The sequence below is a fragment of the Sceloporus occidentalis genome, unplaced genomic scaffold (assembly GCF_023333645.1).
Source record: "Sceloporus occidentalis isolate IW3139 unplaced genomic scaffold, rSceOcc1.0.p SCAF_284, whole genome shotgun sequence".
NCBI lineage: Eukaryota > Metazoa > Chordata > Lepidosauria > Squamata > Phrynosomatidae > Sceloporus > Sceloporus occidentalis.
Genome location: NW_028317264.1, coordinates 105,537 through 128,799, shown reverse-complemented (window position 1 = coordinate 128,799; position 23,263 = coordinate 105,537). Strand labels below are relative to the sequence as shown.

The window sequence follows — 23,263 nt, the reverse complement described above, 5'->3', positions numbered from 1 at the left end:
TCAAGGAACATTTGATCGGCGAGTTCCAGGGTTAAGTGGTGATCTTGGCAGATTAACTTGGTTGGAAACCTAGAAAGTTAAGTCAAACCAGCCGCGGGCGCCTAAAAACGGAGCGATTTCTTATTGACTACAAACAGCTGTGCGTTGCAAAAAAAAAAAAAAAGAAAGGTCCATGTTTGGACACAAATTTATTGGATCAACATGTAGGTCGCGGCTCGTAAAAAAAACTGTTCTGTTTATTTATTCCCTTAAAAAAACAACACTAAATAGGTAGAATAAAGACGATTTTGGAAGTTAAATTTTGCATTATAATAAGAAAGAAAAATTTACAAAAAGCTCTGCTGTCTACTAGTCATACTGCATTGTGGCTATTGTAGAAAGGCTCAGTTTTAATCACCCAGATGGACTCTCTGACTAAAGTCAGTCTATGGCGGAACGGACCTCATTAGCGTTGCCATAAAGCATCAGCCCAATGTGGTGTTTGAGCCAAGAAAGTCACCCAAAATATCACATGACTGACAGCAACGGCGGCTTCAGGTCTGCAGAAAAAGGGAGTTTATTGGAACAAAATCAGGCTTTTGTCACCAACATTATTGTATACAGTGCTGGGGGTTATATTACTGTATACAGCGCTGGGGGTTATATTACTGTATACAGCGCTGGGGGGTTATATTACTGTATACAGCGCTGGGGGTTATTACTGTATACAGCGCTGGGGGTTATATTACTGTATACAGCGCTGGGGGTTATATTACTGTATACAGCGCTGGGGGCAGATATATTATTGTATACAGTGCTGGGGGTTATATTACTGTATACAGCGCTGGGGGTTATATTACTGTATACAGCGCTGGGGGGTTATATTACTGTATACAGCGCTGGGGGTTATTACTGTATACAGCGCTGGGGGTTATATTACTGTATACAGCGCTGGGGGTTATATTACTGTATACAGCGCTGGGGGGTTATATTACTGTATACAGGGCTGGGGATATATATTACTGTATACAGCGCTGGGGGGTTATATTACTGTATACAGCGCTGGGGGGTTATATTACTGTATACAGCGTTGGGGTTATATTACTGTATACAGCGCTGGGGGTTATATTACTGTATACAGCGCTGGGGGTTATATTACTGTATACAGCACTGGGGGATATATTACTATATACGGTGCTGGGGGTTATTACTGTATACAGCGCTGGGGGTTATATTACTGTATACAGCGCTGGGGGGTTATATTACTGTATACAGCGCTGGGGGGTTATATTACTGTATACAGCACTGGGGGGTTATATTACTGTATACAGTGCTGGGGGTTATATTACTGTATACAGCGCTGGGGGTTATATTACTGTATACAGCGCTGGGGGTTGTGTTACGCTATACAGTCCAGGGGGGAGCATTGGGGTTAATGCTCAGGGAGAATTATTCCCCCCCCTTTAAGTTTACAGTCACGTTACTGGGTAAGAACGATGAAAGCTTTAAGACTCCAGTAATGCAGAAATATTAACGGGGCCGTCCAGGCGCTCGCTCACCTTAATACATTTATTGCCTTTTTTAAGGATCGGTTCACTTGAAAGTACGGCTTATTTATGGAAAGTTAATGAGGCAAAAACAGCAGTTATTCACAAATCCAACACAAAACTTTGAAAACGGTGCAAAGAACTGTAAAAACAATTGTCTGGAAGCGAGAGGAACTTTTCCGAAGATTTCCTCAGGCTGAAGTTTTAAATTGCCTGTAATGTGACTCACACTTCTGGGGGATTAGAGGGGCCGACGCGCTTTGGGGAGGTTTCCTTGAAGCCTAGTTTAACCGCCATGGAGACGTATCTTCTGTGTTTCGCCTACAAAAAAAAGCTTCTTAACGTGCCGGTCTGTAAAACACTCCAGACTGGACCTCCTTCCTTCATACAATGTATATCTCCCAACTTTCCTGATATATATATGGCACAGTCCCGTTCCGGGGGCTGTCCTGCATGTACTGCGAATGAAAGAGTCCTCCGGCGACTCTGGCTATTGGATAACGGTGAGGGATTCTCGTCATTGGACGGCAGCTTAGGCAGTAAGCCTCATCATTGGACAACGACAGTGGCGTTAAGGCTCTTCATTGGATGGTGGCTGAGCCAGGGGTGTGACAGGGATAAGCCTTGGGTACGGTGACCCTGTAACAAGGGGCAATTGCTATTGGGCAGCAGCTCAACGGGGACCTTCATCATAGGATAACAGAAAGGAACTCATTTATCATCTCCATCTCTAAATCTTTTCTTCAATAGGGGAACATTTGAAGATGATATTCAACGGCTGTCTTCGGGTCAGAAGATAAACAGAACTTGATGGAACAATAAGAATAAAAAATATATTCCTTCAATCCTGCAACTCTCTACAACAGTTAATATTTAAAGGGGCTTTCCCTTTAAACCCTGGAAGTGACTCTGCAAGCGCTGCATTCTCTCTCGTGGTTTATTATGGGTTTTTTTACGCCAAACCTTGGAAGATAACCCTATTAGGCTATAAGTCACCAGGAGTAGGTCTCCTGTAAAAAGTCTAAGTGCGGTCAACGTGCCAGGTTCAGGCCCGAGCCTCTCCTGCCAAGTCTCCTTCTTTTCTCCGATCGCGTATCAGCCGGTTCTGCTTCAGCAATTGCTTAATTAAGTAAGAGATATCCTGTTATCTGCAATAACCGAAGCTGGCACAGAGCAAAGGGAACTATTTACGGAGCATCTGGGACGGTTCCAGGCACGGGGTACGGATCCACTCGAGTCAGGGCTTCTTAAGTCCAATCGGCGTGTGTGCAATGATCCGGAACGCCACTCAGAGGATTCTAGTTACAGAACAAATGCAAGACGTCAAAAAAAACAAAAACAACTTAATTATAAAGGAACTTTGCTCTCCAGATATACATGTTATCAAAAAAGTAACCTGGAGTTATTCACCAGGTTTTGAATTGTTGGTTGAGTTAACTCTACTTAACCTGAAATCAATCGCTAAAACTCAACTAAGCCAACTATGGGCGCTATCAGGTTGAGTTGGGTCAAGCTCCTGTCGAGCTTTCTGCTGAGTTGGTTTGAGTTGACTGCTGTCGAATTGATCATTGCATATGGCGGTCCTACTGAACTTCATAAAGTCCTTGGTTAACGTACATCCTCATGATGAGTCAAGCTCATTTTGGAGATCTTTTCTAGACCATCTAGCTGAAGGCACGTTGACCGTCAAGTTAACTTTGAGTATAAGAGCTGCCATGCATTCCAAAGTAGCTTGCTGTGAGTCGACAGTCAAGATAAATTGAGCGGTGGTTGAGTTAGTAGTTGAGCTCACTTTAGTTGCTCGGTCTCGGCCAACTAATTTGGGTTGGCTTGAGCAATCCAACTGTCTATGTAATAGCCACTTCAACCTTTGTGAATGGAGCCCCAGAAGCCTTTGACAGCTACCACAAGAATGGTTATGTACTTGGTCACTTTAAGAACACAGATCCTACCTGGTGGGTAGCATTTTGGCTCCAAGATAACTCATGGGTAATAATGCCCCTACCAATAACCTCAACTATGAGTCCGTATAGATGGAGTAGCAATGGGGTGGTGAAGTGAATCTAAGCAATAGATGCCCCTTGGCCAACTATGGAACCTAAACGTTCAAATAAATGTTTTCTTCTGTTGGCTCACATTCATTGGAAAAGATCCATGACAGCAGAGTAAGTCATTCCTTGTGCTATGGAATAACAGGGCCAGACCTGGCATTAGGCTACAATCTCGGTGGGAGCTTCGTGTCTTGAGATGCACTATAATCGCAGCTGGATCGGATGCTGCTGTCTCTGTCGAAGTCTAAGATGTGCCAACTCAGATCCCAAACACGAGATCCTCTCCAAACCCGATAGGTTACTCCTCACTTTGTCCTCGCATTCCCCTGTTAACACCTTTCAACCCGGACCAATTTCCATAAGAAGGTGGTTAATGATGAAAGATAAAAAAAAGGCATTTTTTGGACAATAAACCCAGTGAAACTATTCCATATAAAGGCATAACAAAAACGGTACATCTGATGTAGGGACCCAAAGCACTGTGTTTAGAAAAAAAATACCACTGTATGGTCACGGATAACGGGCATTGTAGTTTGAGAATTAATGGAAGGATAGAGTTTCCCTGCTCATGATTTTTAGTTTTCCTTCATCAGATTTTACTTCCGGAATGTAAGCAACCGATTGTCACATAAAAAAAAAGTCTGTAAACTAAAAATTCCACCGTGCGGGACAAGGCCACGGTCCGGAGGTCTCGTTCTGCTGTCATTGTGTATTTTTGTCTGCTGAGCTATTATTGGGCTTGGATTGCGCGCCAGAATGCATTACGTAAAGCGGACAATTAGTTGTGGTATGTGAGGTTTTTTCGTAAATTGAAGAAACAGAACTAATAACATACAACGTCAAAATCTGCAGCTTTAGAGGAAAAAAAAAATATCTGAAGGGTAGGCAGCAAATCAAATGCTTGCGGTGACATTTTGGTACACGGTCAGACGCGGGAAGGTGGTGGGACGAGGGAGGTAAGAAGAGGCAAAATCGGACAACAGACAAGGGCTCTCCGTACCTTGGCCCATTTAAAGGCAGGATGGCCGACCTCGTGCGGGCTTTCATTAGACAGCTTCAGGCCGGCAATGTAAAGAAATAAAAAAAAATAAAGACAGAAGTGACAGGCATGCCGTTACAGAAAAGCAACCAACCCGCCTGAACTCTGTAGGAAGCTTAAGGGGGTTCTCCAGCGGATCAGACCCTCAAATGTAACCTCTGGGTTTAACGTCGGGGATACGGGATCCCGCTTGGCTTCGACGTTAGCGACGCCGAACGGTCAGAATCACTCTTAAAATTATAAAGCCCTGCTGAGTTTAGTGTTAAGACTACAGAGAGGGGCAGAATCACGCTGCTGATTGCCATTAATGGTATAGGGTCTGTAGCAAGTGGTCTAACGGTGACTCTGATGAGCTTTATCGGCTGAAACCTGGGGGGAATTTTTAGGGTATTCACTCCTGCAAAATAGTAACGTTCATATATACATTAAAGTTGGTTATACACATGAAGGGGACCAATGAATGATTTCAAGAGTCTGACATTATGCATTAATTAGACATATACATGGGTGATCTCCAAATGCCCCATTGTTCTTTCGCTGAACGTTCTTACCTGTTTTATTTAGTGACATCACCAATGACTTACCTTTAAATAAATAACTGCTGCCGTATTGCCAAATACCCAAGAATTCAGAGATTGACTAGCTGTTAATATCGGCCTATTTGTACTTGATCAGAATAGGTAGCTCGTGATCATCCACAGAAAACATGTTCTTGTTTTTAAAGTTAATTAATTTTTAATAAATAACTGGAATTTTATAACTGAAGATCCCCCCCCCCCATGACATCTTTAATTCTTAAAAGGCATTAGAGGCATAAGGATGTACTAGTAACGAGAGCATAGCAATATGAGACATGGGTAACGGATTGGGGTTTTCAGACCCATCAGAATTGCGACAGACACACTCGCTAAGCTCAAGATGTCCAACCTGTTTTTGGTACTTGGTCCTTGAAGCCTCCTCTTGGGCCAACACCATTTCTCTCTCAGCTGTAATCTGCACGCTTTCTCGTAGAGCTTCTTCCAACTCCTCGATGCGTTCGTCTCTCTGACGCATCACGTCCTGTGGAGACGGAGGCATAAGGCGTGAGGGTTTGGGGACCTTAAAAACCTGCGAGGGTTAGTGGAACCAGAAAAGGACCGGAAAGCAGAAGACATGTTGAGCCAGATGTTGATTAGTGGTCTTCGCAAAGAGCCGAAGAGCAGGAGGATTAGTGACAGAGACAGATGTGCAGCAGGTGAAGGTTAGCACAGAAGAAGGCAGGTTGTCCTGAGGACGAACAGCTGGTGGGCAATGCCATTTTGGGGTCTGCAGTAATGAGTGTTCCTCACTCCTAATTAGGGCTCTCCATCAGTCGAATAGACCTCATGGTCCCACCAAGCTTGGTGGACACCATGCATAGTACCTTTTCTCAGACGACTACAAACGATGCATATACACACCGCATGAGGTGGATTCTCTCAAATAGTCAAAGTCCAGGTCTAAACTAAGCTGAGCTAAGCTAAAGCCCCGGTTAGATGGCTCATGCACGTTCTCTGCCCGTTCTTGTCCTCTGTATTTCGGTGGCTTTTGAAATCCATAAAACTCATCTGAGAAACTGTGGATTCTTACTATCAGATACATCGGTTTTCGGTCGGTCTTAAATCTTACAAGCGCATTGCCTCGTGCTCGTTGGTCAAGTTTGTTGTCCGCCAGGGCCCGCAAGAATGTTACGTAGCAGAGAGAGGGAAATAGAGAGAAGGCTGAGGGGCTGCAGGAGGTGACAGCAGTATTAGGACATGCAGCAGGTGCAGGAGAAGAGTTAGCAGAAGAGATTAGCAGGGCTTGTCCCGCTTGAGACAGGAAAGCTGGAGATGGTTAGTTTGCAGCTGTCGGTAGATGCATATATTTTGTGTAAACAGATGGATTCTGTGTGTTTCTTTCCCCGGCCACATCCTGATAAGACATTAAATGCTGCGGATACACCCAACAAACCGCAGCGTGCTGTGATCCTCGGCTCCGGCAGCAGCTGTAACCAAATTCGTTTCGTTCTGGTCTATTGTAAGGAAACAGATGTGACGAACGTCTATACACAACCCGGGATCTCAGGAGAGGTTTAGTATCTGGAGTCAGAACTACAGCTTCATCTTAGACACGTCCCCACCTTCATTCTCCTAATCCATAGCATGGACACGCAGCCTGCAGCAACTCAGCTCCTGTAGATCATGGCTCCTACGATGAAGAGCCCTGATGGTCATTACCAGTAGGCCACAGCATTTGCCCCAGGCTGCCTGTCCTTACAGCACAACATGCACACACCAGTGTGCAAGCAGTATCCAAAACATAATCAAGAATACAGATTCATAAAGCAACTCTTTGAAGTATTCCCAGATGTCACCCCCTTTGCCGTTCTGTACACTAAACAAGCCCACGTAACAGCTGTTACACAATAACACATTAAAGGATCTGCATGATTATTCCTCTCCTATTGATAAGTTGCTGGCTGCTATTGATTGGTTCAGGCAGCCTTTGTGAAGGAGGGAGAGACGACGGAACTCCAGGACAGCAAATGGGTTAGAAAATGCTAAATGTGCTGCATTCAGGACAAATATCAGCTTCTGAAAACCATAAAAAAATCACACGACGAACCAAAAATGACAAGTTACAGGTCATTTTAATACAGGAATTTAGGTCTTCCTTGAACCACAGGCTCTGAAAAGTCTTAAATGCAGAATATGATTAAAAATATAAAAAAAAATCACAGCGCATAAAAAGTTGTATGTTATATGTAACGGTTTATCTTCATGTGTGTTTATTGTAAGCGGCGCCGTCACTTTTCTAGACGTTTCAGGGTGTGAAACAGGACGCTATCCATCCCCTTTCCTACAAACTCAATTCTGGGAAATTTGGGTGGGATACACAGCTTTCCTCTGTTCTTACCCATTAGGCTTCAGAGAGCCTGTCCTGTTAACAACCAACCTCAATTTCTCCATTAAGGGTTCTCAAGCTGTCCGCTTTTAGAAATTAAGGTATTCTGAATCTATTTGGCGTGGACACCCTGAAATACTCGCATGTGCCAAGGGGAAGAAAAAAAAATAACTTTGCTGTTACGATCCCAATCATTCAAAGTTGGTGCCAGCCCCGTAGTTTATTCATTCAGGCTGCTCAGGTCCCCCTCCAAGTTGCCTCGACAGCAATCTGGTGCGAGTCCAGGGATTTCATCAATTTGGAATTGTTGCTCTCGTCCTTGGCACCCAACAGCCACACATCAGAGTTACCTCTCTTGACTCCACCATTAACGATGTGCATGGAGCCTGCTGATACCAACTCCCTTGCCAGGTCACCGATGGACAAACTTATTGGGCTGGGACTGGCACAGTGATGAGAAGACAATGGACTCTTGCCTTTAGAACCATGTCTAGTAGCCTTTGGGCACCTGCCTTTGTCACTAAAAACCTGGCCGAGCTACTAGCTCTCGATGGCCTACGTTGCAAATATTTTTCCGACACTCCATCGTAGACACGCGCTCAGAAGTCCAGTTGAATCAGTTGAATCGATTGTCTCCTTGGCAGTTGGTAATTTGGACCCCAGACTCTAGCCGAGAAGGAGAAATGAAATCCAGATGTCGCTCTGAAGTTGTTTTATATATAAAGAGGCTGGAAATACCTTCCAGGAGAAGAGATGAGATTGTGTTACAGGTTCACGTGTATTCCTGCATTATTATGAAACGGAAATGGTTTGCGTTAAGACTTTAAAGGCAATATTCTGGATTCTTCAGAGCACTCGAGCTCAGGAAACCGTTCCTGTTTGATGTTCATCTACAGACGACCCGGGATGAAATTTCCCTGGATCTTTAGGAAGTCTCAACCCTGCTCCCTCAGCCCGAAAGCGTGTACGAGCGAGAGGGGGCCTTCTGAGGATTCTTCACCTTTAAGCAATAAGCGACGTTCTCCCCGCAGAGACGCAGCTAGGATTATTCCGACATGCCTTCAAATACAAGGCATTTTTAACTTGGGGTGCGAATGTTTGGACACATTAAGGGCTTTATAATTAACTAGAATCCACAAAGCATGGGGGGGGGGGAATTGAGCGCTGAAGACACAAAACGTTCTCCTCTAGAAGATGCAAGAAACTAAATACGCTGCCCACCCAGTCGGAGCATTTCCCTGCCATGCCGAAACACGAGACTTTGATCATTAAAATCCCCAAAAAAGGACTATATGAGAAGCTCAACCATACATTATCGTTTTACCCGAGACCCCTTCATTTGTATTATATACGCACGTATATTTTATGCAAATGCCCCTTGGCTTCCCATGATCCACCAGTGCCTTAGAATCCTCCCGTAAGCCAAGGGAGTTCTAACCCGCGTCCGTGACTTTACGCTTGACCCTCTAGCTCCATAGAGGACTATATATTGGGTAAGTATTAGGACGGGGATCTGGAAGGCGAGAGATCTTCTCTAAAAGCAACAGTATGTGATAGGAAGGAGACAACTGTAACAATTGTAACAAAATCTAAAAGAGAAATACCAAAGCTAGAACACTTTGGGGTCTGGGATAAACATATCTCGAGGTTTTATTAAAGATCCAACGCTTCTAGACCGGAACGGGCTTCTGACCGGTTGCTAGAACGCGAATCTACCATCTCCAGAAAAAGGGATACTTTACCGGCGGTGACTCCACTATTAACTCGCCACTATTGTTTCAATTAGTGAACTGTGATCTTACGCCTTTTTCTAAGACGTTCCCATAGGAGGAGAACAGTCTGTCAACGCAGTCATTAATCTCCCTGACGTGATCCAGCACAACCCGAGAGCCCAGATCCTAATCTCACAAAATAAGACCCCACTCCAAGTAACCTCGAAAAAGAGGCTCTTCGCGGTGGGACGCGGGGGCTTGGCGGCACCGGAGCGAGTTTAACCGCAGACTCCTTCGTACGCTATAAACCGGTATTGGACCAAAGTTCTAAACGTGGGGCAATCATTGGAAACCAATGGAACGTCCCTCCTGGTTACGGCACAATGGTTTCCACGGTTACTACTACCTATTTGTAGTTCACAGCAACTGCCTGGTTTTATTGTGATTAACCCTTTATACAGTTCTATACATTAATTTCATCTTTTTCATTAAAATTCACTATTTTATATTAGCAACCTGCGTGGGGAATGGGAGGGGGGACTTCAGGACGGGAAACTGACTAGGCAATGCTGATTCTGCCACAGGCTGCCACTGACTCCGTAAAGTAAAACTCTCTGTAACATTTACACCGATCGCTGAACAAAAAGCACAATTGATATGAATGAATTTAAAGGCTGCGGCAGAGACCGTTCCACTTTAAATGTCAGCTTTTGGTCTTCCAACAGACGAGACTTCATCCCCGTAAACGCTGGGACTTCCTGGGTAGCTCAGGACAGACCGGGCTCAAACAAGGGCCATCCAGTAACACCTTGTTTGTCCAAAGTAAACAGGCAGGGTGAGCTGGAGCGGCCCCAAACCACAATCCCTGCGCTGGACACCATGGCAAATAGCCAGCTCTACGAAACAAGATGGCCACCTCTTGAGGTCCGTCCGTGTGCTTTCTGGCACCTATCCAAACCACGGGCCCTCTGGGACCCGAAGACATCCTTCCAATCACAACAACCTGAGATACAGAGGCCAAGCACCTAAATCACAGACTCTTAGAGAGCCTCCACTGACTAATTGGAGACATTCTTTGGGGGCCCTAATCCGTCTCTCTCGCAGCCGGCCCCGTGAATGGTGCCTCTGTCCCTGCTCTTTGCCAGACTCGGATAGGAAAAGGCTTTACGGGGATGTTCTAGAAACATGTCCAGAGACGCCGAAGGGCAGAAACGCTTTCTAGAGACTGTGCAAAGTTTTCTCTAAAAGAAAACTCTCACGGTATGTTTATTAGTTAATTAATTAATTAACACTCAGCTAAGAACACCGAGGACCCGAGGCCAATGGACCTCTAATAAATAAAATGGAATCGCTCCATTATATATCCAGCTATTATATGTGGCTACAAAGTCGCTTAAAGGGAATTTATCAACTAAATGGCGTTTGCAGGTTTGATGCAGGGAGCATATATGTATATCTATATTATCCATTATTTGTCCTAGTGAGATTCAGCAGATCCATTACTCTTAATCTCGACCAATGCTTTGTCCCTACGTGATATAATTGGCGATGCTTAAATGTTTAGATGGGACAACTGCCCCAAATAGTTTGTATTAACCCTTTTGGTTGTTGGGAGCCTTCCTCGCAGTGAATTATATATATATATATATATATATATATATATATATATATATATATATATACACGCTGTAAGAAGGGTGCACTCTGTGATCTCGTGGGTACGCGTTATCCTCTCCGCTGTCAAAGCTTTCCTCGTATCCACCGGAATCCGTGGGGCACAGAGAATCCTCACAAGGCGCAGGGTGTGTGCTCTAAGTGTATTTATACGGCCGGACGTGCAGATGGCGTTTACGGGAACATGCAGATCTTATTTTCCGAGGTCTCGTATTGTGCTATTAATTCCGGCCAAAACCACATAGACCAACAGGATCTAAAACTGGGTTTTCTGTGAACTGACCCCAAACGGTTGGGCAAAGTGAACGGAACACACATTCTACAGCCGCCTGTATCTATGTTTGTCCGTGAGTCGCTATCTACCTAACAAAATTGAGAAGAGATATCCATACGTCCGTTTATTACCTGAATATAAGTCATATAATGTGAATACTGACATTTCTTCTAAAAAATTACATGGCTGTGAGGAAGTAAATATAATAACATATATAATAATTATATTATTTATATTAATTATATACCAGGCTGTATATATATATATATTATTTTTTTAAATAGTGCAACATGCACTGAAACCTAAGGGAAACAAACACTTATCTTTTATAGAAGCTGCAGCTCCATGGCTGCAGTCACCTATCTCCTCCATGTCCTGATGAATCGTGCCATTGATTGGCAGATTGAACCAGCCAATCAGTGGCAAGAAACTGCTCCCACTAAAATCAATGGGGGTACTTTCCACACATGTTCATGAGGGGGGGTTCATTAGACGGCCCCAGCAGCGTTTTGGCCAAACGCATCTCCTGCATGGAATATAGCTGGAGGGTGGGGAAAAGGGGCAAATGAATAGGGGGATTATGCATTTACAAGGGTGGGGGGGCATCAGGGAAATTTAAAGTGACCTCTCAGCTATCATTTGCACTAAAGGGCGTATAATGGCTGGAGTGTCCCTTTAAACGTAGACATGCCGATATATATGTCCGCCACATTCTCAAACCCAAGTCCTGAGTTCAGAACGCGTCTCTGATGAGCGGAAACCTCTTCTTGGGTCACTCCTGTGCATTTCCTAAGCTTTTTTTTGGCTTCTGTGTTTTGCATGCCTTTGCATCTTTAAAAAAAAAAAAAAAAAAAAAAGATACAAAACACAGAAAAATGTGAATTGTAATAAAAAGGGGAGAAAAGGGATAAAAGAATAGATGAAAGTCTAAAAAAAAAAAAAAAAAGACACAGGAAAGTCAACAGAAAGATCGTGTTCTAGAAGGTATCAAACTAAGACACATGAGCTGAGATGGTGAAAGCACCGAGGACCTGGGTGGTTTAACTGTAGGACAATACCATTTGTTAACCACGTAATTGAATTCAAAACAGGCAGTTATAAATCAATCCCATAAGTGTGGCGGCCCTAGATTTTGAAGAAAATGTTCATTTTTTCCCCCTCCCGACTTCAGAATGTGTCACGGAGTCGGCCGGGAAGAGGGGCTCCCGGCGCACTGAGCGAGATTGAGATGTTTTTAATGTATACATTGTAACAATCAGCGGCAGATGAAAGGGTTAAGGAAGCGATTTGCATCCAGCCTCCTTCACGGGGAGAATGGAAACTCTCAGGGAGTAGAGGCTCGTTTTACATCATCGGACAGAGAGCTCCTATGCGCCCCACCAGAGAGATCCCACCAGAGAGATCGGCAAGAGAGCCGAGGGGAAGGAGGGGGGGGGGGGGAGCTGCCAGACTTCATTAAATTCTCCTTATTTTACCAGCAAGTCTCCCAGTTCAAGTCCTTCTTCATCTCGGAATGAAAATATTCCGCTTGGGCTTTTGAAAACATGAGCCGGGATCAGCCAGGAATGTCGGCACAAGTGGGATTTGGGAATAGGATGCCAGGCGAGCCCCCCACCTCCTCCCACCTCTGCTGATAACCTCTGTAGCTCCGAGCTAAAGCCCCTCTTTACATCAACATATCGGAACAAATGGTCTTGTTCAGTGTATTTCAGTAAAGTCGTTTGGATTCCATGTTCCAGTTTAACAAGAGACATGTCGGCGGTCTGTAAATAAATACCGAACCGGATTACGAACCACCGCAACTTTCACAAGCAACAGATTTGGGTGGGAAAATTGCATATTTATTATTATTATTATTTACTGTGTTTTTCATTACATTAGTTAATAATAAAAAAAACCTAAAAGTATTGAAATAACGTGTGAATATCTGTGTAGCAGAAGGGTATTTGTGTAATAAAGGGTTAATCCTTAAAGTGAATATGTTAGTTTCCCCCCCCCCCCAGACAGCGGCAAAAAAAGGCATTCATTTATGGGATAGTGTATCGACTTCAGACCTCATATCAGAACACATTCACTCCGCGCAGAGATATTATATATTTACACGAACACAGGAGTGATGGGAGTGATAAAGGGCCATTGGAACACAGGAGTGATGGGAGTGATAAAGGGCCATTGGAACACAGGAGTGATGGGAGTGATAAAGGGCCATTGGAACACAGGAGTGATGGGAGTGATAAAGGGCCATTGGAACACAGGAGTGATGGGAGTGATGGGAGTGAAAAAAGGCCATTGGAACACAGGAGTGATGGGAGTGATAAAGGGCCGTTGGAACACAGGAGTGATGGGAGTGATAAAGGGCCACTGGGACACAGGAGTGATGGGAGTGATAAAGGGCCGTTGGAACCCAGGAGTGATGGGAGTGATAAAGGGCCGTTGGAACCCAGGAGTGATGGGAGTGATAAAGGGCCGTTGGAACCCAGGAGTGATGGGAGTGATAAAGGGCCACTGGGACACAGGAGTGATGGGAGTGATAAAGGGCCACAGGAGTGATGGGAGTGATAAAGGACCTCTGTACGCCTCTGAAGAGATTACATTAAAACTCAGCCCTGTTCCCCCAGACCCCAGCTCTACCTTATGACATCTAACTAGCAGACTATGGGTCCCCCCCTTTCAGGAGAGCGGGGTGCAGAGTCCAGACGCAGCCCTTCTCAGCCTGGTTTGTATCAGGCATGTGGCGGGTAATCCTCCTCTGTTCCAGAACCTATGGCGAGTCATTACAGAGATCCTTATATCCCTCGTACGGCTTCCTTAAGTTTACTGTATCTCGAACTCCAAGAATTATTAAGTGAACAGCAGATTAAGCAGGATTACCCCAAAAGTCTCTATTCTCGGGAACAGATGGCTACTTTAAGTAACGCAGAATCCGAGCCTTAACCGACCAGTAATGTGCGATAATTTCACCCGGAGGAGTCCAGTATGTGGAGGTTTTAGGACAGTTAAAGAGCCACCTATGTGCTGAAGGTTACCAAAACAGGCCCTACCTGCTGCCGGGCACCAAACAGGCCCCACCTGCTGCCGGGCAACAAACAGGCCCTACCTGCTGCCGGGCAACAAACAGGCCCTACCTGCTGCCGGGCAACAAACAGGCCCTACCTGCTGCCGGGTACCAAAACACGGCGTACCTGCTGCCGGTTACCCACAGTCCCTTCCCACTGTGGGGTATCCACAGACCCCAGCCGCTACCTGTCCTACCCATTGCCGAGTACACATAGGCTCCTCTCCCACAGGCCTCACCCGCTGCTGCTTGCCTAAAACCCCGCCGCCCAGCCACGCGCCCTACCTGCAGTTGTTGTGAGCTGTCGTTCAGGTTGTCCTCCCTCCTTCTGGCCTCCTCCAGGAGCTGCGCGTTCTTCTTCTTTTCTACCTGCTCCTTGTGCTTCAGAGTCGCCACTTTTTTGCTCTGGTCTTTGATTTGTCTGAAAGCGGAGAGAGAGGTTGGGGAAGAAGTTAGGTTTGAGTTGGATGCAAGGATGGCGCTGATGTAAGAGAACTTTAACTCCATGTTATTCTATGGAGACCATTAACCAGCTTGATGGGGCTACAGAGATTATTAACTCCCCCCAAAAAAAGATTTTAGACATACAATAAAAAAAAAAAAACAATCCCGTGTATTTAAACCCCTAAAATAAAAATGATTTCAGGTAGAGAAGGTATTTATATATATATATATATAGTATTTTGTGTGTTAATATGTCTATGTATAGAGAGAAACTACATACAGTGGTATTTTATATAGCGCCATCACAATCCGCAGTGATATACAACGGTAAACACGACATAAGTAGCAAGCGACATAACAATTTGACTTAACGAAACAAGACGTAAGGAGGGCCTTGCTCAAAGGAGCTTACAATCTAGAAGTTTTTTACACAAACAACGCTCTTCCGATAAAAACCCCCCCTCTTTTGGCTTATTTATGAAGATATAGGACTTGCTTGGCCGTGCTATAAGCTGCTTATTGTACCCGGAATACGGGCGTTGAGAGGAACGCTTTGACTTTTGCGCCCAGAGAGGAGGTATACGGGGAGGCAGTCAGGGGCTCCGTGCCTGCGCAGCTAGGAGATAGGCAGCGGCGTGTACACGGGAGGACAGCAGGCTGCGTTTGCAGAAGGCGTTGGTCGTATCTGGAGTCAGTCAGCTGATGCGACTGAATTAGACATGAATCGACCTCTGTGGCTTGGACTCGACGCTCAAATCATGAACCTGGTCCAACCAAAGTAAAAACGAGTGGCCGAGGACGCACGGAGCAGTCACCGCACTGGAGCCGCGCCAGATCCTCCGCACCGCTCTCTCCCTGCCCATCACAGGATAAGCAGCCCTTTAATTAACTCTCCAGTAACGAGAAGCCATAAAACGGCTTCCTAACTAGAAACGGAATTCTGAAATAGCTTTAATTCCCAGCATTCTACGGGCGAGAGGAACGGCCACGCCAGCCAGTAGAAGACCTGGACGCTCTGCACGCCATAAAGACTCTGTTGGCACTATATATATATATATATATATACATACACACACACATACATATATATATATATATATATATATATATATATATATATATATATATATATATATATATATATATATATATATATATATAACAATTCTATCCCCCCCTCCCCTATCCAGAAAGTTGGGTGAAACAAATGGGGGGGGGGGTAAAAGGTATTTAGGAAGGAGATTAAACAAATGGTGAGAAATGGTGGAAAGAAATGATGGATCATTTGCTATAGAGCGCAGTGGATGGGGGGGAGAGGAGGGAAGAGAGAGTCACCCAGACTTGTGATTTGTGGGTCGTCTGGTTGAATCACCGTGAAATGTGAACCGGTGGAAGGTTTACCGGCCAGATAACCTGTTTCTAACCCTAAAGCATGATTTAGGGTATCCTGGAGCCTCCATCAATCTCGTTTGTTGGGGGCTCTGGACTCCAATCCAGGAAGAAAGGAGGATCAAGTAACATTATTGCGCAATAAGTCATTCTGGGCTCTGCGTATAGCCTTCTGACCTCCCAATGTATACAGGTCACTATACAGAGATAGTAAATACAGCGATGGGGTTATAAACACCGCGCAGTAAAGGGCTCTGCTGTAAAACTAATTCGTTTTGGGTTTTATTCGGCTTACAGGACATTATTCTCCACGGAAATTATACGTCTTCTGCTATAAACTACAGGGTGGTCTCTGCTGACGGCGCGGATGGTTCGGATCTTTTTATCGAAAACGTATAGAAGTCCCTACGAAAAGAGAGACATTGTTTCTTATGACATCATTCAGCGACTTTAGTAGGAACCGCGATAAAGTAGTGCTCCGTTTGCATCGGCTGGGCATCATGGGAGTTGCCCATTACTTGTGGTTTACCGAAGGCAGAGCAGCGGAATAACAGAGAGTTAATCGAGGATGGAGCCGTCACATTATTTGGGTCCCTGCAGGTCTCCGGGTGACCTGACCCTAAAACGCACTGAAAGCCCAGACAAAGGGTTTGCTGATGATCCGGAACGGACCCCCCACCAGAAACGTCCAGGAGCGGCCGGCCAATTCACGCGGACAATAGCCGGTCCTGCATTCACACACACGGGACCGCGCCGCCAGACCAGCACATAAAGCCAACGGCCGACGCTTTATCACCGGGGGGGACCCGACTCAGCACAAGCCACTCGCCCTGCTGACCGAGCACAGGGACACGCGGACATCACGGGACCGACCCTTTCAGCGCCGGCCCGGTGCAATACACACACTCGCCAACCCGGAGACAATCCCATGCGGAGGGTCTCTGCCAATATATATAAGACGCCTGCGTGCTCGGGACCCCCTTCATAAACTGTATTTCTAATGTCTATAAACGCATTGTTAGTGACTTTGGCAGGGGGTCCGGGGGGCATCGGAGAGGATATCCCGCGGCTTCGTGGACCCTTAACTCCCCTGAGTTTATGAGAAGCAGAATCCACCCATTAATAGTCCGACCCAACGCTTGGCGCGGACCCCCGTTATGTCAGCGGGGACCCGTCCCACCAGCCTAGAAGATGGATGGGGAAGCGTGGTCATGTAACACGCTCTACCCCAACACGCTAAGGCCATAAAGAATTTGCAGCTGCCCCGGAGGACGGCGGCGAGAGACAGGGGGCCGCAAATATATTATCTCCATGAAAGACACAGACCTCGCGGGGACAGGAGGGGTTTAAATATTTGACTTGTGTTTAGAGACGGAGTAATTGTAAGCGAAGGGGGTCACGCCGTGTCCTCATGTCTCCCGGGCTGCTGACAGACCGGCGTTTAACTGGAGTAATTAATTCTTAAAAGGGCTGAGCTTTCCTCGCTGCGACCCCCTTTCCTCGGCGCGTCCCCTCTTACGGCATCCTTGGAATATTTCATACTGTATTAGTCTCTAACACCTCTGCTGGGAGGCTGTTCCACTCAGCTACCACTTTTAGTAAATGAAAACTTCTTTACATCTATTTTATTTTTTATGATATATATATATATATATGCACACACACATGTTTAAGGGCATTGTTAATTTATGTAAAGGCAGGCGACGGGCCAAGCCGAGGAGAGTAAGATAAGTGATTAGCGCTCTGATGGAGATGTTATCCTTCGTAGGCCCCCCCCTCCGGCTGGTGGTTTTTATCGCTTTTTGTGGTTTGGGTAGATACCAAAACGCATAAAGAGGTGCCAAGGAATAACCGCACAGATAACGGGGCCTTTCAACAAAGGCCAGAACTCGTCGACGTTCTGGAAATGCCTGATCCGGCTGCTCGGGTTGGAGAGGGCAGCCACACTTGGAGCTAGATCCAGGAAACGTGAGGTGGATACACGGCACGGTCTGCCAGAGGTATGACAAAAGTCAGAAGCCACCGGTAACATTCTAGAAGCCGCAGCTGCCTGGCTCATGAAACTTGCCCAATCCTCGTGGAGCAAATGTTTCCTTCGATTTTAATGAGCTTTATTTAAGAAGATCGGTCGCTGGAATGAGCGCAACTGGTTCTGCTGGAAGGCTATTCCATGCATCAACTCCCTAATTTCCCTTCAAAGCTAACCCCCTGCTCGTTCTAACTCCTTATGCAGAAACGCTACTGGTATATCCCTTAATATAATGGTCACCCGGTCATGTCCCCGAATCCCAACCAGCACCAAACCTTAAATAATAAGGGCATTCCATACTAAATGCAGAGAGCGAGAATAGGCTGCGGAATAAGGGACATATTATATAATCGCACTTCTGTTAGAACGCCAACAAAGAGCGACATGACAAAATCCCGGGACAGCGTGTAAAGCTTTAAACAGATCCGATACCCAAAGGTATCACCGGCATCAAATATCAAACATATTGAACACATTTAATCTATGGAATTATAAATAAAATATACAATATATATAATATACAATATATATAATATAAATATAATATACAATATTACATATATGTGTGTGATCAGAAAGAAAAGGCTACACTGCTGGCAAAGTTTAAATGCGCTAGAAAAATTATCTTACAAAAGTTGTAAACTCCTTCTTTAGCGCTAAACACCAGATACGGAAGGTTCTTTTTATTGTTGTTGTAAAGAGTCGTGGAGGCGAAGACAGAACCAAAAGGAACTGAAGGCTGGATCCAGCTCCGGGGGTCCGGGGGTATTAACGCGCCCGTCACACAAGCATTCCCATTCCACAGCTAATGCGGTAATGTGTTGGTTTTGTTACTCTGTGTCACTTAATTCCAGGAAAATGGTTCTCGAGTGCTACTCATCTCCGTGTCCTTAAGTGACCTTCAGGCCATTAAAGGTCTTGACATAGTAGCGGTCCTAATGGTCTCAGCTTGGATAAGACACTGATGTAAACCGAGGAGCCACACCAATATACACACTGGAATTGGGAGCCCACCACTGGCCACGCACCGGAAAGCTAATGGTATAAGCCCCTCATTCTTCACATTCTGGGATTAAGGTGGTCACTAACTAAAAGCCTCACCGTATTTTGTTTGGTACCAAATGTAACGTTATTAATTCCTAGTAACAAGATAGCTATCTCCACGCAATCTTGGGGACATCTCTTAATCCTCCTTGCAATGTCACGGTAATCCCCGTATCTATGGCTTATCTCCTGTGTGTTTTTTCTAGCCCATAAAGTGACAAATGTTTAACTCGGAGGCTTTGGAAGAGCTTGCCGGTGGCAGCTAAGTGTCACCGGTGATAGGAGATGGACCAACGGTGATGACAAACATGATACGGGTTATCTCCTCGACGGCCAATGACATGTATTAGGACATAAGATCGGGATGATGGACCTAGTTTATTGAGAAGGCAACGTGAACGACGTGTTCTCCAAAGAAAGAATCACGACTGGAACGGAAGTCAACCGGTTTATGAGTTCTAACCTCTTCTAAGGCTCAAGATTAAGCCCAATATGGTATCTGCTGAGACCCTTCGAAAGAACTCCGTCAACGATGGACGTTCTGCAACGGAATTCCGGTGGTCTTTGTGGATCTCATCAGAAACCAGTGGAGAGCGACTCTAAGCATCAAAAAACATGGAGGCTTCCACTGAAGTTGATACTTTTTTATTGGCCAGACATCAAAATGGGACCTCAAATGTCCAATAAATATATCAACGTCTTCTAGAGACTCCATTTTCCTGTTGGGCGATTTCTAATAAATTTGAAATATTGTATAAAAATCTGAGTAGACCCATCAACAGAACGACTCTTACAGAACGACGGTTACCCTATCCAAGCGTATGTAAGGAGTGCGCTGTCCCCCTCCCCCACCCAGACGGCAGCTGCCAGCTCCCAGGCATGCGGTGTTCATCCCGGGGCTGCAGAGTGTTAATCCCCCGAGACTTCACACGTCTAAGACATATTCCCAGCCCCATCGCACACACGTGTTGTGTCTGTATATATTGCACAGAGCGCGGCAGCCCGAAAAAAAAAACGGCTTCCACAATAACGTTTCGCTGAACGGCCTCCGAGCGATGGGATCGGCCCCATTCGGCCCGCCTAGTCTGTAAAGACTCAAACCTTAAATCGGTCGTTGGTCTCGTTTTGGGCATACGGCTCCTGAACCTATCTCATGCATGCTTAAATCCCCTCCCTGTATTAGCCTCTACCACCTCTGCTGGGAGACTGTTTCACTTATCTACCATCCTGCCCCACCCCCCCAAAATGCATGGATTTGCCAGAATCGCCTCCTTGCCCCTCGGTTTTTAGGACATGCATTCCTCTCAGCGGATCTCCTGCATATATATATATTTTGCCTATATTAAGCTGTAATCCAAATTATTAATGCACTAAACTATGACAAAGGATTTCCAAAAGATACTTAATTGGATCATTATTTAGTAGAGCGCCGTTATGCACGTGGCGTTGTACAAGGACTACATCTTTACAAGACAGAGGCTCTGTTCATATATCATATATATATATATATATATATATATATATATATATATATATATATATATATATATATATTATCTATAACCCAACAATGAAAGGTTTCTTGAGCATCATTTACTAACCTTGATGTCAGGCTGATCGAGGCCAGATGTCCAGGAATAACAGAAGCAAGAAGAAAGAGTTAAACAGAAAGAGACGGTTAATGGAAGCAAGAGGATCACTGGTATTAAGACAGTGAAATAGAGACAGATTATTGAGAATATCACAGTGTGTGATAAGGGAAAAGAAATGTGTCCCTTACAGGCATCCTTACAGTCCAGGAATGTGTTTTCCTCCATATATATATATATATATATATATATATATATATATTTAAAGGTGCTGTTCCACTTACACAAAATAACAGCACTCGCTTGTTAAGGCAATAGACGTCGGCAGGTCTTTCATTTTAATCTTTTCTTTTGAAATGTGTTTTGGAATCACAGAAGAACAAAGTCTTAAGAAGTCTTTAATTTTTTTTATGGCAACAACCTATCAGTGCCTGTCTGTGTGTCACATGACAATTTTAGCGTTCCCCCGACGATACAAAACATGAACGAGACTAAAGTTAAAAGTAAATATTTCTGGAAAGGGTTTGGACGCTCATTAGTAGCGAGAATGATCATGCAAGTGTTAAATTCAACAGAGTAGGTGGAGGAGCAGCCTTATCATAAGCATTTGTTTAGTAATTACATTTAGTAGACAAGCCCCCAGACATAGGTGAGACCTCTAGGATTTAGCGCTGTCAACGTATAGGAAAATGATCGATGCAAAGCTACAAGCAGGTGGTAACTTTGAATGGTTCTGGCTTATCTTAAGACATGTTCTAGCTAAACGCACAAACAGGTTCACACCTGCACCCGAACCCAAACATGCCTCTGGGCAACACCGTAAGACCCTCGCGCCTGCGATCTGCCACGGAGGGGGGTTTAGCAAAACAAAGAGAAAACAATGCGTCTCGCAACGCGTCTACAAGAAAGGGGGGAAATGTGTCAACGGGCTAATTCCTCTAACAGCCCGAAAGATAAGAATATGTGACGAGGTATCTTCTGGGCTGCCTTAAAAGACATAACCTGAAACCTGCCCTGGAACATGGCTGGAAAGAATGGATAAGTATCCCCCCCCCCCCCTCCCCTGTGAGATAGCAGGTGTTTTTTTTCAAGACCCCTTGACCCTCCAAACAATAGTTAAACCTAGAGCTGAGCCCAAGCCTAAAAGTAGGGGCGCCACAAGGCGGGGAACACAGCGTCAGGGGTGAAGTCTTTACCAGCTGAATTGACTTCATCCTCCACATGCTCAGCACCGTCAGAGGACCCGACATCACAGACACATTCAATGCAGTGTTGTTTGGGGGCAAAGATGGCACTGACAAGCAGTTTGGGAACAAAGATGGCACTAGTAAGTTGGTAAGTTGGGGACAAAGATGGCACCGACAAGCTGTTTGGGAGCAAAGCTGCCACTGTGGGAAGCGGGTGACATGTTATTTGGTGAAGCTGGGTGGTCCACAGAGGTGCAGTGTTTTAACCTTTTCTAAATTTATTTAGTGCCCCAAACGGTAAAATATAATATTTAATAGGTACCCGAGACTTTAATCCTTCCGTCCCTTAACCCCCGGAAACCCGGTTATCAGAAAACTACACACAGAAGCTGAAGTTTTGCGTTTTGTCCCACCGCCGAAAACAAAAACAGAAAATCAGAATTTTCCTTTTAAAATGTCACTAATTTTAAACTTCACTAATCTTGGACCAAAGCGGCCGACCGTCAAGCTGGCAGCGTCTAATGTTATTAACCAAAACGCAAACTTTTACTTTGCCAGAAAAGAAAGCTACGGAACAAATAATTACTGAAGGAGAAACGGATTTGTAATTCCTTTTCATTTTTACGTTATTTATACAGACAAAAACGTGCCTGTTCTGGTCTCTTAAAGCCGGTGGCCAAACATCTACGCACCTGACCCATGACTAAGGCCGCAGACGTTGCTTCCAGGAACCCCCTCGAGTCAATCTTCTAAACCAGCCTAGTTCCATGGTAAAGATTGATCAAAAAAGGGTATTATTCCCCCATTATAATTTTTTAGGGTCCTGTTCCATCTGTGTCACAATGTAACACTCAAATTATTCATCCAACGTTCCAAATGTCCTGCTTTATACACTTAGAATCATTATGTACCCTTTATCTCCCAGAGGTGATGCTTGCTGGTGTAAGGAAGATGAAGAGCATTATTATGGGACTTTATGGGTTAACTAAACAAAAAAAAAGTGTATGTTTTGGCTTTAAGATTAATGAAGCGAGAAAAACGGCCCCAAAAAGAAGATACACACTGCCCTCTGCTGCTAACGCTTCTACCTGCAGGATGCCCCGTCACATTAAAGACATGAAATGTCCCAATTATATTGATTGGTGGAAATTGTATAAACCACAGGAAAAATGATTCCCCCCCCCCCCAAAAAAAACTATAATCTAGACCCGAACGAGTGTTTACGGAAGCTGTTTTTTTTTTTAACAGCCAATAGGAGATGGAATGTTTTTCTTGCCCGCCTCCCATTGGCCGTAGAGGGTTCTTTCCATCATGTATCCTGAATGAAGCCAACAGCCCTCCACCTT

The 23,263-nt window shown here is 44.9% G+C and overlaps 1 protein-coding gene across 4 annotated transcripts in view; it reads right to left on the bottom strand.

Annotated features, from left to right (window-relative positions):
• Positions 1-23,263, bottom strand: part of LOC149275469 (ELKS/Rab6-interacting/CAST family member 1-like) — a 78,544-nt gene that overhangs the window by 28,163 nt on the left and 27,118 nt on the right. For 2 of the 4 annotated variants that reach the window (XM_089504667.1, XM_089504669.1), the window contains 2 exons: positions 14,521-14,656; positions 5,544-5,675 (listed from right to left, as the gene is read on the bottom strand). In XM_089504667.1, coding sequence (XP_089360793.1) covers positions 5,544-5,675; positions 14,521-14,656 — 268 coding nt within the window. Of the gene's footprint in view, positions 1-5,543; positions 5,676-14,520; positions 14,657-20,742; positions 20,755-23,263 lie in introns of all 4 variants that reach the window. The other 2 variants (XM_089504666.1, XM_089504670.1) reach the window with 2 other exon arrangements.